Source organism: Nanorana parkeri, unplaced genomic scaffold, assembly GCF_000935625.1.
Source record: "Nanorana parkeri isolate BGI_ZX_2015 unplaced genomic scaffold, ASM93562v1 scaffold523, whole genome shotgun sequence".
Lineage (NCBI taxonomy): Eukaryota > Metazoa > Chordata > Amphibia > Anura > Dicroglossidae > Nanorana > Nanorana parkeri.
In genome coordinates this window covers 884,010-902,949 of record NW_017306791.1, presented here as the reverse complement: position 1 = coordinate 902,949, position 18,940 = coordinate 884,010, and the positions used below count along the sequence as shown (strand labels likewise).

The window sequence follows — 18,940 nt, the reverse complement described above, 5'->3', positions numbered from 1 at the left end:
AAGCTGGCCATACCCCTATAGATTATCTGCAGATTTTCTATGGTCAGATGGAAAAAGTGCAACAGATTCCTCCGTCTACGCTAAACTGTGTGGATGGAGGAATCTCCCACTGGGCCAAGCTTCAGTATCTTGCTAGCCAGCGGAGCCGGAGCCGGCTCTCAAAACACCTGAACCATGCCTGCATCCAATCAGATTATTCATGTATTTCGAGAGCCAGCGGGGCCAACTAGCAAGATACTGAAGCTTGGCCCATTGGGAGATTCCTCCATCCACACAGGTTAGCGTAGACGGAGGATCCTGCAGCACCTCTTGCTAAAGCACTTGCATATTTCTGCGCAAACAAACGTCATACTCAGAAGTGCGTCAGTTGCTGTAGGCTCTCCTGTGTTTGAGATTCTTTAAGACATTTTGGGGTGTATTTGGATAACAGCTCTGCAAACCTCTTAGTTTTAGAGAAATGTCACAGCTCCGTGCAACACCAAGCCTCCAGCGCCCAGCACTGCATGGGTGCAGGCAGGGAGCCGTCCACGCTCCAGCCCAAAGAAATATGCTGCACACCAGAGTTCACCAATAACAAGTTTTTAATCCACAAAGCAAAAGATATCCAGTCTGCCGAGACTTCCCATCTAGAGGGCACTCGCACTAACGAGCTTCACCTGTTAAGGGTTTAATCATAGATACTGGTCTCTAGTGGGTGCCCCCCCAAACAGGGAGTCTCAGCAGACTGGATATCTTTTGCCTTGTGGATTAAAACCTTGTTGCTGGTGAACTCTGGTGTGCTGCTTCTTTTTCTGGTCTTAGATTGAGAGTCACACTGCATTATGAGCACTAGATGGAGCCGAGGAGCATATGAAATTCCCATGTTTAGCTCCATCTAGTGGCCATAAGGGAATGCGGATCCAATATAGCTCTGCACACGTTTTATAAATACACCCCTTTGATTTGCATTTCAGTTGCATCAAGCTGCTTCAGGTCACCATTTCACCATAGCTCCCTTTGATGATCGGGTCAGAGCGCTGTATGGAGTGCGCTGGATTTCCGCTTTATAAATACAACCCTTTGGGTTCATTTGATTTGCATTTCAGTTGCATCGAGCTGCTTCAAGTTGCCTCTGTATTCAGAATGATTTGTATGGGGAAGAAAAGCATCTCAGGTTCATGTACATGACTCCTCCTACTCTCTGAGCTCATCAGCAATAAAAATATATCTGAAATTATAATGAAAATGCAGCTGAAGAGGATGAAGTGTCCTATGACCCGCTCTCTATTTTAAAGAACTCTGGGCAAAACTTTTATTACCCTCCCTCGTAGTCAGGCTACCCCTGCACTGCAAGGGTTACCCACTCGAGGATTGGGTGAGGATAACTGTATTTTAGCACGTAGATGATATCGAGCAATTAACCCTTGCAGTGCGAGGGGTGGGGGTAATAAAAGTTTTGCCCGAAGTCCATCTTTAAGGCGCACCTACCCCTTTTCTTCCATAAGACATGCAGACAAGGATGAAACACACAGCAATACCTTTTACATAAATTTATTTACTAAAACCATATTTACACTTCAAAAAAGTACATTTTTATTAGAACACCTTCCCCAAATGAAGCAATTCTACACAGATAACTGTACACTTTAAACATGATTGCATCTGGCTGCTATGCTTCTCATACAAGTGCAGCCTCTGTACAATGATTTCACAGGGTTACTGTATGGAACCTCCAGGAAGCATTCAATGGTTACATACAATGGTACAGAACCAGCTCAGCAGAACTTTATGACCGTACAGAATTATTTGGACTCCTAAAGGCCTACTCAGTAAAGCAAAGAGCAAGGATAATGTAGTTACTCAACACAACCAATATGATTTCAGTTTACCAAAGTGAACGGTGAAAAGGGAATTCTGATTGGTTGCTTTGACTTGCTGCAGTTTTGCTGTACAGAGTAAGCCCATTGATGGGGAAAAAAAAAAGCTCCAGTAATCTCCAACAATTCAGTCACTGAACATCATTGCACTTTGTATCGGTATGATCCCGCTCATTCTTAAACAATCTCTTGAGCCATGTGCAGAGTGAAGATCGAGAATTTCTCAATGGAATGGTAAAAGAAAAGATAAAAAACTCTGATGAGCACAAATGTTGACCATCAATAATGAATGTCATAAAGACATCCACACCATAGACAGAACTGCAAACATTGCCCACAGCTTCAGTAACTCCGTTTAAAGTGACACCAAACTCAGGAGTGAAATCTTATAAATGCATTCAGGTACTATTAACTAAAAACTATCTTATTTGTGTATCACTCGGCTGTAGATCCTCCAGTCATCTCTGAATTAGCGCTGGCACCTCAGGCGGTCGCCGGCCAGCTAAATTAGGACCCCACCTGGAGCTCCTCCCACCGGACCAGCGCTGAGTCGCTGCTGCTCTCCCGTGCCGAAGGTAAGTGAAGAAAAAAAAACCATAGCGCAAACATCGGGGCATTTTATACAAGTACTTGTCAAAATGCCCTGTTTTTTCCGCCCTCAGGCGGCCGTCTGACTTGCCTTGCGGTAGCGCCGGGCCTGTCCATGGTCCCTGTGGGTGTTGTAAAGTAGCCAGCACTCCAAGCTCACTTCTGTGATGGACTACAATCTCAATACAAACTAGCTAATTATACGTGAGATTGTCGTCCATGACGAGAGTGAGCTTGGAGCGGTGACAACTTTACAACACACACAGGGACCATGGGGAACAAAAGTAGTCACCCTCCAGAAGGAAGGACAGTGTCAGCACTAATTCAGAGATGATTGGAGGATCTACAGCCGAGTGATACACAAATAAGATACATTTTTGTTAATAGGGGAATTTAATGGATTTTTAAGATTTATCTACTGAGTTTAGTGTCACTAACTTGCATTTCCTAATCTGCTTTAGAAACATAGAAGCCGATTGGTCAGTATGGGCCCCACAGCTCGTTCCCATCTGCTTCTTTTAGCTCTAAGTACAGGGTTTGCTATCATATGAACATTGTTAGATTAGAACATGGAGAACACCACCTCACACACACACACACAGCGTGTTCTCACGTGATCCCTGAATCCAGTAGGACACTAATGATCCTTACCAGTTTTTGAAATAACGATTTGGTATACTAACCAGAGGAACCGGATCTATGATCCAAAAGCACGTCAGCCATGTGATGAACCTTTCTTAATATATTCCCCCAAAATGTGCAAAATGGAATATTGCATTGCTATTCGGTTCCATCCTCCCTGACACTATTCACAAGGAAATACACATATATACACAAAGGAGAAGTGAACTACAGAATTGCTTCCTAAATAAACACAAACAAAAAAAACACAATTGTGAAAAGGGACTTACAAATGTATGCAGCACTTGTCAAAGACCCGACGGGTGCAAATCTTACACAGACACGGATCATGGGTTTTAGGTCACCTATTTTTGCTTGTTTTATTGTCGTCATGTGACAGTGAAAGGCATTCAGTACCAGACAAGCGGAGAAGACTATTTTACTAAATATTGTTCATGTTAAAATGCCAAAAGCTAAAATGTCTGAATTGTAAACAAAATATATACTGGCATGAAACTGTATAAGAAAGACACGTGTTACACTGAGTCAGAGATCATGGCTAGCTAGACAACAATCACTGTAGTTTCAGGTCCTTAATAAGGTAAAGAGCATCGCAGTCCACTCTAAACCCCCCCCCAGCAATGCTGCTCAATATATCTGAGCCTTCCTGGGATTCTTACTGTTAGGGATCAAAACTAGGCTTGGAACAGACAGGTCAAGCTCAGCTTTTTAGGCAAGCCACTGTTCTCACTAGACTGAATTATGCATATATTCCAAAGGAACAGAAAATCCTGCACTTCTGTACCATCTGGTAGATTCTCCGTAGGCATATAAATCAGACTCATGACTTCAGTGACTTGTCTCCGCTAGAATGGATGGAGAGATTTCCATGCTGTATTCCTGGGGAGGGAACAAAGCTTGCCTCACTCCATCTACAAAGGGGAAACCTATGTAACAAATGGACTGAGGATTGCTCCTCATGATAAAATAACAGATTACTAGAATGCACCGATGGTGAACTGGCCAGAGATCAATAAGCCCCATTTTATTGGGGATTAGAGCCAACTGGCCAGAGATCAATAAGCCCCATTTTATTGGGGATTAGAGCCAACTGGCCAGAGATCAATAAGCCCCATCTTATTGGGGATTAGAGCCAACTGGCCAGAGATCAATAAGCCCCATTTTATTGGGGACTGGATGCAACTGGCCCGCATTCTGTTAAACCCCATCTGGACATAAATTGGCCATACACGGCTCAAATTTCAGCAGATTCCTGTAAATCCACAGAACTTCTAGCTGTTGGTGGCCCTGTTGGCCCCTCCTGGCTTGAGAAACTTTGGTTGGAAATAATTTTCTAAGCAAAAAATTGTTGGTGGAACAGTGACTATCAGTTTCACTCACCATTGAAGTATTCAAACTGCTCTCTCTGTTAAAATACAAAAGTGGGCAGTGCAAGATTTCTCCATCCATGCTGTTTAGCATTGATGGCGGAGTCAAGCTGTTTTCTTTCAGACCGCGGGTGTAAACATGTATGGCCAGCTTTACACTCTACCCCACTTACTAAGTACTGTTGATGCTCAATAAAGGACAACATTGGTACTGTTTAAAATGGATACATAAAGTGACCCTGACACAGAAAGAATGAATAATAATCTGGACTCTTCATGGTCGGACACTTCTTGGGTGACTTAGCAGCCGGCGTTTGGAACCACAGCAGGCAGCAGGAGCATAGTGATTGGCGTAGCTTTGCAAAGATTTGAGTCACCACCCGCTGGACTGGCAAGAAGTATTACTCTTAACAAGCTGGTTTGTTTTCAGTTAAGGCAATGGGGCTGATGCAGATGGGTTACATCATCCGGTGGCTTGTTGTGGTTCTCAGAATTCCCCAACTATGACATCCCCCTGCAAGTACATTCTGCATGAGAAATGGAAGAAGAAAAAAAATCAAGAGATTCTTGCTCAATAGCTGGGTGAAGTTGGAAACACAGAGGCAGGGAAGACTTCCCCATCCATGTCCCAAAAACACAAAATGCTCTGGGTAAAGCTGGCCATACATGGCTGGAATTTGGGTGACATCCCAGCTGTTGGTGGCCCTGTTTTGAAGAAGCCGAGTGCAACAGCCAACCAGATCCAGTCACTGTGATATTCGGATGTCCGCAGGTACAGCTGGCTGCTAAATACAATACCCAGCCAGGCAGATTCCTTCATCCACGCTGCGTAGCATAGATGGGGGAAATCGACTGACTTCTCTAGATCAGCCTGCAATGGAAAGGTGTTTGGCTAGGCCAAGATTGACTGACAACAAAAATAATGGAAACAAAAAATGTAAGTGCCTGTCTGTCCTTACAGGAAGATGACCCCCCACCCCCCAAATAAATAGCTTGTATTTGATGTATTTCTGACTACATAGTCATGTTGTGTCACTCTCTTTGCTCTGCCCTGAATGCCTGCACTGAGGATGACATACATAGAAAAATAATATATTAAATCTAGGTACCGTAATAGAAAGTTTCAAACAACAACAAAAAAATCCCACAAACAAAACACACGACAAGAACGATCTATATGGAAAATGTATAATGAACTTTGGTGACAAGTGGAGCTAATCATACATAAGCATTCAGTCATAGATGACCAATATTCCAGCATTGATCCATTGGTGTTCAGTAATAACATGAAGAAAGGGGATTTCAGTGGTTTAAACCCAAAGCAGCCAACTCTCGCTATGCAGAGTAGAAAAGCTCCTTTTCTATTGGCTGTTCGAGATCACATTACCCTTCACACAACGTTATTAATTCAAACCAAATGTTTTTAAGGTGCTTAGATTAACATAATGGTGGCTGAGTTTTTTGGTCACTAAATTCTAGTTAGAGAGAAGACACAGCAAAGACTCCCATGCCGCTGTCTGTGGCCCATAAAGAGAAACCACTGAACAGAAGTAATGGCCACTACCTAAATGCCCGTTAGGGGCCCAGGGGGCTGTTCCTTAAAGTGCAAAGAGAACTCTTCACTAAGTGCCCATGTGTACTGAGGCATTCAGCGCAGTAGGCCCTTTCCACCTTGGCATTTGGGGTGCGCTCGGTGGGCATGTGGAGAGAAGCTATTGGCATCCCATTTCCATGCCTGCCTTTCGGGCTCTAAAGCAAACAGAAAAACTGCATCTGATTGTATCCAGTGTAAAGACAAACACACAAGTACAAGGCCCGGTGACAGGCGCCATTCACATATTACTGATGTTCAGTTTGTGATCTCATCAGTAGGACAAGGTTTTGTTTTTTTCCAAGGACCCATCAGACCTGTATAACAGTCAAATAAAGAGCCTCGCAGGTCATGGGTACTTATAGAATGACAAAGTGTCGGATTTATACAGCAGCCAAACCAACATTGATCTACAGAAAGGCTGACAAATGAAACCTCAGCTGGTTACTGCCCATGTCAGCCTCGTACTTTTCATTTTAAATGGGTTCTTTCACACTTTGCAGATGTTCACGTCAACATACACAGCGCAATTCACTGGATAAAATGGACTGAGTGTCCAATGGCGTTGGCCAATGCAAGCCAATAACATTTCTCTTCTGACTTTCTACAAGTGAATGGTATGGATAGACTGACTGGTTGTTGAGAGCTGAAAAACGTTTCTGCTGATCACACACATCTTTCCCCTTCCTGAGAGTCTGATCATTTTTGGGTGAAAGCCTCCTGAGTGATAGCCAACAGTCCCATGAAATCCCAGACCATCTGCACAAACTTTTTTGTTGTTGTTTAAAGCTATGTGCATACAGCCCATGCTTAGCCCAACCTGGTATATCATGAGTTCGGCAAGTAACAAGTGAAACACTGGGGCCCTCATTTAGAACTCTAGTGCTCTACGCAATCAGAGTCCTCACTTATATCAAGGGAGCAGAAAAGAAGAAATGCAGCATTTAGGCTCCTCCCTCTAACCTTTCTCTTCATTTAGCCCAACATCACTCAAGATATGGAATGTGTCTCTGTCTGCAGAACTGTTTATATTTGTTTTATACTACTGTACACTACATTTCCATCCCTTTGCCGGTTGCCAAAGTCATGACAGAAGAAAGGTAAGGCAAAATATGTCCATATGCCTATAGCTTTAATGTAGGGGTAGGCAACCTGAGCACTCCAGCTTCTGTGGAACTACAAGTTCATTTGTTAAGTCATTGCAAGACTCTGACAGAGATAGGAATCCCAGAGGCAGAGACATGATGTTATCTGTAGGCCAAGGTTGCCTAACTTGACTTAACGTGTCTGCGTTCTGCCTTTAGTTGCTGGTATGCCCCAGTAATTCACTTTAAAAATAGATGCTGCTTTATAAAAGTGTGGTGCCGGATTTAGTACACTCATGTAGGCAGACACTGGACTGGAGCCCATAATGCCCTGCGTACAGATGCCATCCGAATTCCAGTGTGAGAGATAATATTATCTAGAAAACCTGCAGAGCCCAGACACCTCATCAGCGGACGAGAGACTGTTGTGACTGCCAAGTATTTTACTGTAAAAGTGTTTTGGTGCGAGAGTCTGACAGACAGACAGACAGACAGACCCATTCTGCCAAATCTACACAGACAGGAAGTGACAATCGTGAACTAAACCCAATCAGGACATTCAGCATTGGTTCAGACATCGAGTTTTCCCAGCACAGCTGCCATGACATGAAACATTTAACACCATAGACGTGCATTTATCTTTGGTAAGTGCCCATGGAGAAATAGGAAATGACTGCTTTCATTTTGTAATAAATAAACAAATGTCTCTTCTCCCAGGTTTTATCTCTCACAGATATTATCTGAAACAAGGAAAACTGCTGCTGATTTTGTATCATTCAAATAAGTGCCTTACTAAGGGGACATTTCTCCATAGCGCCGGCTTTTTGTTCACCCTTCGCGGCGCAGTCACCTGCTTTCTGTGACACTGTTATGGCCGGTTAGTCCTTCCAGCTTGCTAAGAGAAAGCCAACGCAGCGCTCGCAGCAAATAGCAAAGACGCTGAGGCCTCAGGCACTCCTATTGGAACAAAGAAGCACCTTCTGAAAGTGGAGAATCCCAAAGGCCAGATTACAGTAGAACTGAAGCCAAAACTTTTTTTTTACTTTTGGATATAGTAAGGGAGGGTTATAACCCCTGTCCGATAACCACAACAAGAAACATGAGGAAATCCATCCAAAGTGAGGGAAATCCCTGGTGGTCAACAGGTTACCAAAACCAGTGTCGCCTTTGGAAGATTTCCCATCTATTCCTGATTCCATAAAGCAGCAAAGGGAAGCACATGCTGGCTGCAGTTACCTCTCTTGGAGCGCATAGTTAAACCAAAATGGCAACCTAAATAAGGTTCACCAGAGGGCTTAATCTCTTGTATAGTTCCAGGAGACTCCAATGGTGAGGTTTCCCCATAGTGGTTTATGTTCCTCAACACCAGAATGAAGGTGTGAATCACCTGAAGTTACAGGAACCGTATATTTGTATACTTTACATTATGTCACGCTCTTGTGACATTAATAGTTGGTTTTGTAGAATAAAGGCAGTCAAGAGGAAAAGGATAACTTGATGGTGGACCCTCAGCAATGGAGTTCCTGGCAGATACAAAAAGCCAGCATGTGGTACAATGTGCCAACGCACAATAAAAGATGAAATGGAGCAGTTGCTCTACTGTTCTATCCAATGGTAAGTCATAGTCATGGCGTCCCTGCCCATGGACATTAAACCAATAATCATTCAGATTAAGGATGATATAACTTTACCACATTCGTAGATCTGATGAACAGACCATTCAATTACTTTCTTTTATGTCAACAAGTGCGAAACCTTTGGCTTAATAGTAGGTCTTGGACAGTCACATGACAGGTTCGCCATCAATGACCCAGATCAAGAAAGCACAGTGTAACCTCTGGTTGGGGGCACTTCTCCCACGGGTCTAAGTAATCCCTTATAGAAATGGTTGATTATCACAAAACGCTTTTGTCATAATAAAAGCTACATTTAAAAGGGCCAGTCCACCTAAAGCCAACACAGATATCACCTGCCCCTGCTGGTTCCTTGCTCTGGTCTTTGCCACAGACACTGTGAATTCAAGAAAGGGAGTTCCAGTCTTTCCTTATGAAGTGAAATAATGAAAGAATTGTCCCTCGTAAAGGTTTTGACAGGTGAGCTGACACAGAACCCTGGGCCAAAGTGCTTGAGAGATACAAGAAGTCAGCAGAGTGATTTGTCTATTAACATCCATCCAAAACTGACAATATTAGCTTTGAGCAGACTGCCCCTGTATCAGCTACCCTACTAAAAATCATGGTCCATGTGAAAAAACTTATTATGCCCATTTGTCCTTTACAGAGGAAATAATCACATTTGCTCATCTACATGACTAGAAATGTTGAGGTGTGGCTGTATTGATTCAAGGCAAGATTTGCCAACCGTGGTCCTTCTAGAAAGCTCGTGGAATACATTTTCTGGAGTATAGTTGGTCAGCAGGCACCCGTCATGCCCACTGCAAATCAATAGTTGCCTATCAGCTGACTAGAATCTAGTGACTAGTTCCCTAGCTGGTTAGTAGATAGCCTGCATGTATATAAACCAGTGTTCAGCTGCCTCTTCCATGTGCAGGTGACCAGTAACATGCTAAGGCCAATTCCAGTGTATGACACAGTCCTGAAATAGAATTCTGTTCTCTTCCCAATGAAAACAAAACCCTCCCCATTTCTGGAAACACTTCTCCATCCTGAGATTATGTTTAGTGCTTTAGTGCGGGACTTCTGTTCTCCATTTCACGATTATCTTTCTGCAGCGCCAACAGAATCTGGAACACAAGACATAAGCAGAATTTACGCCGCGTCATAAAACACACTCATGCATCACTTAAAGCAAAACTGTGGCCTTTTAACAAAACATTGTGAGCAGGGAGGTATTTTATTACAGAAGATACATACTAAAGGGATTATTTATAAACCATTTTCAGGGCCGTTCTCCCTGTGAATAGATGTGAACGTTTCTTCACGAATATATGCCAAAGTCAACGTTCTTTCGTTTTTTTTCTTTGCAATGAATATTCAAACTTTTTCATGTAATATCACTATATAGGCCACTAGATGGCACTAAAGGAGCTGAGGAAATTATTCGTTTTCTGCGCTCCTCGGTGCCATCTAGTGGCCAGAATTGCCTTATTTATTACAGGTATTTATAGAGCGCCGACAATTAACAAAGCACTTTGCACGTTCACATCAGCCCCTGCCATCAAGGAGCTTACACTCTAAGGTACCTATCTCACATGCATACAGAACCAATTTAGACAGGAGCTGGTTAACCTTCCAGCATGTCTTTGGGGTGTGGGAGGGAATCGGAGTACCCGGAGGAAACCCACGCAAGCACAGGGAGAACATGCAAACTCCTTGCAGATGGTGATTGCCGTGTATAGAAACAACTAAAGAATGTTTGTTTTGTCATATATCAGCACAGAACGAATGTTCACAGATATTCCCAGGGCGACATTGCTTTGCTGGAGCGAAGGTATCTGCAGACTTTAAACTGGCCATTTACAGAAAGAGCTGGTCTTATATCAGGCATGTTTTCAGTGACAGGGGTGGACAAGAATTCCAGGATAATGCCATCAACTGGAGCAGAGATTCAGTTTTGCTTTCTGATGAAATAACCAAGTAAAGACACCAATGTGTAAGGAGGAGCTCTAGGCAAAACACGCAGATAAAATACATATAATGGAGTTGCTTGCCTACCAAAGTACTTCTGTCCATCTGGCAGTGTCCTCTCTTTACCCCCAGCCTGTTTGCTAGGCAGTGAAAGAGAAGCCAGAGGTTCAGGTGGTTAGGTCTCTGCTAACTCTGCTTTCTCCTCTTATTAGCACCTTCCTTGCTAATATGTTTGCATGAGGCAAACCTGATTGGTTCGCAGTCCTGCCTCTCCCTCTGCCAGTCTGAGTACTGCTGCATAGGGGATTTAGATTGTAAGCCCTCACGGGCAGGGCCCTCCTTACCTTCTTGTCTTAAATTGTATTGTGACTGTAATGTCTGCCCTATATTGTAAAGCGCAGTGCAAACTATTGGCGCTATATAAATCCTGTATAATAATAATAATTTACAGACGCTGATATTAAAGTGACTTTAAACTAAATTATTAAAATACATTCAAGTACCCTAACTATAAACAATAATGTATCTTATTTGTGTATCACTCGGCTGTAGATCCTCAAATCATCTCTGAATTGGCGCTGACACTGTCCTTCCTTCTGGAGGGTGACTACTTTTCTTCCCCATGGTCCCTGTGTGTGTTGTAAAGTAGCCACTGCTCCAAGCTCCCTCCAGTGATGGACTACAATCTCAATACCAATCAGTAAACTAAACGTGAGATTGTAGTCCATCACAGGAGTGAGCTTGGAGCGGTGGCTACTTTACAACACACACAGGGACCATGGGGAAGAAAAGTAGCCACCCTCCAGAAGGAAGGACAGTGTCAGCACCAATTCAGAGATGATTTGAGGATCTACAGCCGAGTGATACACAAATAAGATACATTTTTATGAATAGTTAAGGTACCGGAATCTATTTTTAAGATCTAACTCCATAGTTCAGTGTCACTTTAATATGCGTCTTTTACCTTTGCCTGAAGATCAGCTTTACATGTAAGAGGAAGACCAAAAGAACCCTTCCTGCCCATAAAATAAACTTTTCCTTAGAGACGTGAGAAGGTTGTCATCTCTAACCTTCTTCTGGAAATGCTGCCTGGCTCTGGCTTCAATAGTTTGAGTCACTAAGCCAAAACAAAGATGCATGGAAGGACTGCTGACTCTGCTGAGCTGCTTTGGCTCCTAATATATAATGTTTCCATGTGTAAACCTATTCAGTAAATCAGCTTGCACTGACAGGTGAATTCTGCAGCACTGACTGCACCCAAAACAAAGGTCGCTTCCTACAGACGCAGCACAGGATGACCCCAATCTGTACTCCTCATATACATGGTCAACAATGCCTATGGCAAGAAATCAATGACACACACACACACACACACACACACACACACGCATTACCTGTGACCATTTCTTATTGCGGCTCTGCATCTGGATTGAAGCGATGGAGGAGAACACGTCATCGCCTATCAAGTCCTCTGGGAGTTTGGTTAGAAATTGGGCAATGTGGATGAAGTCCATTCTTGTCAAAATGTCTTCAAATAGTCTTAGTATTCCCAATGCAGTCCTGAACAGGAACTCCTCCCCGTCCCGGCAGAAAACATCCCACACTCGGCACGCCAAATCCAGTGGTAGAGACTTGCTGTACAGTGTAAAAATCCTGCAAGACAGAATGGTGTTTATGTCAGAAACACTGCCTACAAGTCTGACCATAATGCTGAGGAAAAGAAAAACGCTTCTAGAGTCTAAAGAAGAACTCGGGGACAAACTAAAAACGTTCCCTTGCAGTGGGGGTTACCCATGCACTGCAAGGGTTAAGTGCTCTTTTTGGATATTAAAATAAAGCAGATTTACTCACCTGATCCTTGGTCCCGCTGGGCCAGTAAACCGGTCCCTGCAGCCTCTTGGCTCTGGTGGTTTACGGACCGCTGACGTCATCACCTCAAATGCAGGTCCAGTGACCTGTATTAGACACAAGGATGCCAAGGGACATTCCATAGCCGGATAGGAGGGGGAGAGGTGAGTGCGGACTGCTGTGGGGCTGAGGATCAGGTCAGTAATACAGCTTTATTTAAGCCTCCTGGACAAAATGTGCAAATGAAGCAAGTGATTTTCACTCAGCCTCATAATCTGAGCCGACCTGTGACAATGAAACTGTCACAGGTCGGCTCTATAGATCGGGATATGAGCGAACACACACAGTCGCTCGCTCACTTCTCGATCTATCCCTGCAGAGAGCCGTGACTGTCACTCACGGCTCCCTGCAGGGATTCCCCCGCTCCCCTGTCCGATCCTCCAGCGCGGACTGGCGGAACAGACACAGCTGGCTCTGCCTCTAAATAGGCAGAGCCAGCTGTCAATCATGCAGCTGGGCGGATCTCAACATCAATGTCGGGATCCGTCCCGGCTGCGGCAGTCTCAGTATACTGCTTGCTATATACTGAGCTTAGGGTAATGGGAGAACGCTAGTTTGTGTCCCCCCCGTGACCCTTAGGAGAACTATGGGGAAAAAGCCCTGACCCCATAGTCCTCCTTTAACCCTTGCACGGAAAGGGACACGGATAGGAATCCATACCAGACCCCTATCAAGGATAAGGTTCTGGTATAGATTTTGAGGGAATCACAGTTTTTTTTTTTTTACATTTTCATATTAGAATGAGGCGCCTCGAGATTTAGCATTTTGCTTTTACAGAGTGACATGAATTTAAAAAAAAACAAAAAACGTTTAGAAACATTGGATTGGCCAACTAGTTCTACTCTTTGCATGTCATATTTCGGCTTGGGATGTTGCTAGGACAGTGTGTGTCGGTGTGTGTGTGGGCTCCGGTGCTCCCCCACTGTCCTGAAATCATTAGTCCGTATTGTTTTAGAAAAACTGTCACATGACAATAAACAAAAATGTATCAGTGCATCTCATATATATATTTATAAAAACAAAATCATACATAAAACAGAGCTGTAGAAATCCCAGGAGCTCCGTTTGCTCCTTACAAATGACAGCGGCCTCCTAATTTTTTAATCTTTCTCTAGTCTAGTCTTGGAGCTCAAAAGTATCGGTACATGTACTTGTACGGTACTTGGTATCAGTGCATCCCTACTATATATATTAACTTGTGACGCATCATTTTTTTTCTTTATTGCTGTATTATAATATGCCCATGTGTGTGCGTCAGACATTGTTTTATAGTGTGCAGATATACAGTATACACAGCAGAGATATACAGTATACACAGCAGAGATATACAGTATACACAGCAGAGATATACAGTATACACAGCAGAGATATACAGTATACACAGCAGAGATATACAGTATACACAGCAGAGATATACAGTATACAAATCAGTTGATTTTTGTCTCTTATTTAGGTATGAATAAGACTACAAGTGCCAGCTGGCAATGCTCATATAGAATGTATACGGGTTCTATTTAAAGAAGCATTCATTGAGAACAAGGGTGGAGGTGCTGGCTGCTAGGATTTAGAAAGGTCAGAGGAATTAAAACTGACCTCCGACCTTCCCTTCAGTCTTGTATCTGACCTCCGGCCTTCCCTTCAGTCTTGTATCTGACCTCCGGCCTTCCCTTCAGTCTTGTATCTGACCTCCGGCCTTCCCTTCAGTCTTGTATCTGACCTCCGGCCTTCCCTTCAGTCTTATATCTGACCTCCGGCCTTCCCTTCATTCTTGCACAGTTGTAGCGGCTCCTCTCCTGGACTAAAATTGCTTCACTTTGATTTCATTGCACACTTCTCACAATGTGCATTAGAAGCTGCAGCAAGTCAGATAGAGCCCATCTCATTTCCTGGCCACAGGATGTCCAGCATCATGTACCTCTTGGCTCCCCAGCCTGACTGTCCCCGCCCCATCCCTTTCATTCAATGGATTGCGATACTTTCAATCATGGAGCCTCAGCTTTACATGCGAGTGTTACCCAAGGCATTTGGCATGTAACCAGGAAAGCAGTTTAAGCTTTAAATTGGGATAACACCTATTTTATAATTGTCAAGTGTTCCCATTCACATAGCATAAGCTAAACAAAAATATTTAAAAAGGCTGCTTGCAGTTTAAATTGCTTTTACATGGGTTAGGGCTTCTTAAGGTAAAAAGTCTTCCTACTTTGTAATGTTAGGAGGGGCTGTGAGGGGTTAAAGGATTACAAATCTGTCTTCCCCATTGTATGTTAACCAGAGAAAAACAATCCTCAAATTGCAGTCCTATGTCTTTCTATAAGGACAGATCACTGTGAAGGTGCTCAGAAAAACCTGGAATCAGCCATGTTGCCTGCTGCCACAAAACATCTAAAAAGTACGAAATCTATATTTGTTGACATTTCGGTATGCTGTGTGAATGGGAACACCTAACATACATACACAGGGGTTTTCTCAAATCTGACTGCAAAAATGTAAATACACTTTAGGTTGTCAGCCTCCAACATGGTTAATCTGAAATGCTGCCATTGATCAGCAGGTGTCAGTCCAGCCCCATTGCAGCACAGTGTGACATTCCTGATTCATCAGCTTTCCCTTCTGCATTTTGCCCCACTCTATTGATTTTGATAAGAGGCAGCCCCCTGAAGTTACAAATATGATCAGTCAGTGAGAACATCATATTCTATGATACAGCTCTGCAAGTGTGAGAGGGAAATAGGAATATTTATACACAAACGCATGCATTCCCCTACACAGCAATAGAGCATTAAGGATGATGTAAGGCCTCGTTCACATTTCCTTCAGCTTGTATAAAGTGGAAGTCAAGTCTGATTTACCAAAAGTGCAGACAGACAGAAGAGACTGTGTATGTCAGAGATGCTGATGCACTGGTTTCGTCTGGTCTCTACACAGCAAATCACTAATCAATGGTACCTCGGACCAGTGTCGAGTCCAGAATACTACCCAGCATGTTTAAGCCCAGAAGAAGCGGGAGGTCTTTAAGCTCCCGAAATGTGTTGGATGTTCTGTGTTCTCATTTATGAAGCCATTCTATTATTAACCACTTGAAGACCAGGTGTTTAGATCCCCTTCCCATCCAGGCCATTTTTCTTCTTTTCAAATAGCGGGGATTTCCCGCTCGCGGGCGGATGTAACAGGACGTGTATACACGCCCAGTTACATCCAAGAAGCTCCCGGCAGGCCGTGTATACACAGCGGCTGGCCGGGAGGTAGTTAAACATGTTTGGACTCTCATAGTATCTTGTTTGGGGCTCTACAGATGCTCCGACCTGCCTATAAGACTTTGTTTCTGTTTATGTACACTGATTCTGTGTCAGGAGTAAATAACTCCCATGCGTGGGAGTTACGCCATTCGTGCCTAGCCAGTCAAGAGGCAGAAGACTCCGAACCCGGAAGGAAGGCTGGAAGAAGTTGGAAGTGCTGGTGATGGAAAGGATCGCTGTCATGAGTATCACCCTAACTGTCCCCTCCGCTCCTCCCAAGACCTTCTGCTTTCCAGCTCCCTCATCAACTCCTCCCATGCTCGCCTCCAGGACTTCTCGAGTCTCTCCCATCCTATGGAACTCTTTACCCCAACCTGTCTATTTCCCACTCTGACTGCCTTTAGGCGATCCCTTAAGACTCATCTCTTCAGGGAAGCCTATACAATTTATTTACATTCATACAATTCATCCCCACACAGCTACCTCTTCATGTATCACTTGCCCCTCCCTTTTAGATAGTAAGCCCTCAGGGGCAGGGCCCTCCTTACCATCTTGCCTTGAATTGTTATAAATATATTTATTAATTTTCACAATCCTCCATATTTCATACAATTACATAATTAACTAACAATTACATAATTAACTAACAATTAACATTAAGTCAAATACATAACATAAAATTAATCCCTTCTAGCCTCCATGTTTTACCTACTTAGTCATAACCCAGACTATATCTGCATAGTGCCACTCTTCCCATTTTCCCTTTAACCAGTTGACATCCGCGGTGTTAAACCCCCTTCCCATCCAGGCCATTTTTCAGTATTCAGCGCTGCGGTACTTTGACTGACATTTATTCCGTCATGCAGCGCTGTACTGAAATGAATTTTATACCCTTTTTTGGGGACTTGTCTATTTTTTTCACTTAATTTTTATATTAACTATCTATTGCATTTAATTTCTTTAGTGTTATTCTTATCTTTACAATTTGAGTTCTTCAGCTTAGGGAGCGGTTTAGTACCTTCTATTAATTACTACTATGTGAACCTAAAGTACTATACATCGCACATAATATATCATAGTGAGAAAGTGTACATCTATTGATGCTCAAAGTGTGATAATATGTGTCTTTATATGGAGTACTGTTAAATGTGCCTAATTGTATCCATATTATTTGTCTAGATAACTACCGGTGATGTGAAAAATAAGATTATAATGCTAATCACTACCTCCTTCCTTCTCCCTCCCTCCCCCCCTCCCCCTTATCTATCATCAATTGTTAAGTGGAGATTACGTATCTGTTTCTCTGTGTACTGTCCTTATATTTCAATAATATGTTATGATGATGTCAGAAACAGTGAGCTAATCAATCATGTGTATGTGAGAAAAAAATAAATAAATTGTAATGTCTTCCTTATATTGTAAAGCGCTGCGCAGACTGTTGGCGCTATATAAATCCTGTATAATAATAATCAAAGCATTAGAGGGGATCGCCTTGTGCGGTAAGTCTGTCATCATGTGCTAATAATATGCTGTGCAGACAAACTCATTATGGCTGAAAGCCCCTGATGGATCCTTTTATTATTTTTATTTTGTTGGCGCTTTACTTCCACTTTAAAAGCAGTGTGTACATCCAGGAACAACAAAGCATTTGCAAATCTTTCAGCAATTTCCAGGCAGCTTTGTTGAAGCTTTTAAAGCAACTTTCAGCTGTAGTTAAATACAAATCTAAATGTCAAATCTATCCATTCCACACACTATATAGATCATATTCACAACTCTATACTGTCCCCCCCTACGCAGCTATATTATGTGTATACTATGAAATGGGTCACAACAGTGAATGCAACAGAATAGTGAGACAAAAACAATGCAGAGTGCTGCCTGTCCTATTAACAGCTTCAATCAAGTGTCACTTAGTGATAAAGCTCACCGCTTGCTAGCAGATCCTTGAAGGTGCCCATGCACTGTACGATAATCGCAAAGTGTATGGAAGGGGTGCGACCGTTTCTACTGTACGGTCGCACGTCTTCCGTCGAACAAGCAGGCTGGAAAACCCGCCGGGAATCGTTAGATTCTCGGCGGGTTAGTGGCCTGCTTGTTCGACAACTGCCGAACGGGCCAGTGTGCGCACGCGCACACTGCCCGTTTGCAGTGATCGGAAGTCGATCGATGATCGCAAGTACGATTTGCTTGTCCAACATGGGCAGATCGTACGTTTTTTTAATTACTGGACTACAATCTTCACGTTTACAATCTCCATACTAATTTGTATGGAGAGTGTAGTCCATCACAGGAGCGAGCTTGGAGCGGTGACTACTTTACAACACACACAGGGACCATGGGGAAGAAAAGTAGCCACCCTCCAGAAGGAAGGACAGTGTCAGCACCAATTCAGAGATGATTTGAGGATCTACAGGTGAGTGATACACAAATAAGATACATTTTTGTTAATAGTTAAAAGGTACATGAATGCATTTTTAAGGTTTAATGCCTGAGTTTAGGGTCACTTTAAGCTAGCCACACACTAGGCATATTTCAGCTAAGTCCTGCTGACTTGGGCAACATTCGAGTAGTGTGAGGCCATGTTGGTGCACCTCTTTCAACAAAAGCCATTTTTTAAAATCAAGGAGCCTGTAGAAGGAGCTGGTCCTAAAAAAACAAAGATAAACAGTGACTGCAGCCAATTTTGGTTTCAAGGTTGCAATCTCCTGTACAGCAGAGCTCAGGGTGGAAAAAGGAGAATATGCCCGAGGAGAGAGTATGAACTCATCAGTCTGCTGCTATTTATTATCTGTCTAGTCACAAAGGAGGAGGGGGGGCGCTGGTGAAGGACAAGTGCTGTGTTACTAAACTACAGCAAAGAAAAGTAAGATTTCTTCCCTGCCAGACAAGGCTGTGCTATGTGGCAGAGCTGTGTAAATCTTAGGAATGGAAGCACGGAAGTACAAGCGCTCTGGCAGACAAAACAGCCGCCTTATATGCATTTTATCAGTGTGTAACTATTGATCTAGAATCAGAGGTTTGAGACCCACAGGCAGACACAGGGGGAAGGAAATAATTTAGGTGTCATCCCCCCCCCC

At 43.2% G+C, this 18,940-nt stretch overlaps 1 protein-coding gene across 1 annotated transcript in view; it reads right to left on the bottom strand.

Annotated features, from left to right (window-relative positions):
• Positions 1 to 9,371: 9,371 nt before the first annotated feature.
• TBC1D14 (TBC1 domain family member 14) overlaps positions 9,372 to 18,940 on the bottom strand; it is a 103,020-nt gene continuing 93,451 nt past the window's right edge. The window contains 2 exon segments of the mRNA XM_018561433.1: positions 9,372 to 9,872; positions 12,111 to 12,369. Coding sequence (XP_018416935.1) covers positions 9,807 to 9,872; positions 12,111 to 12,369 — 325 coding nt within the window. The 3' untranslated portion in view covers positions 9,372 to 9,806.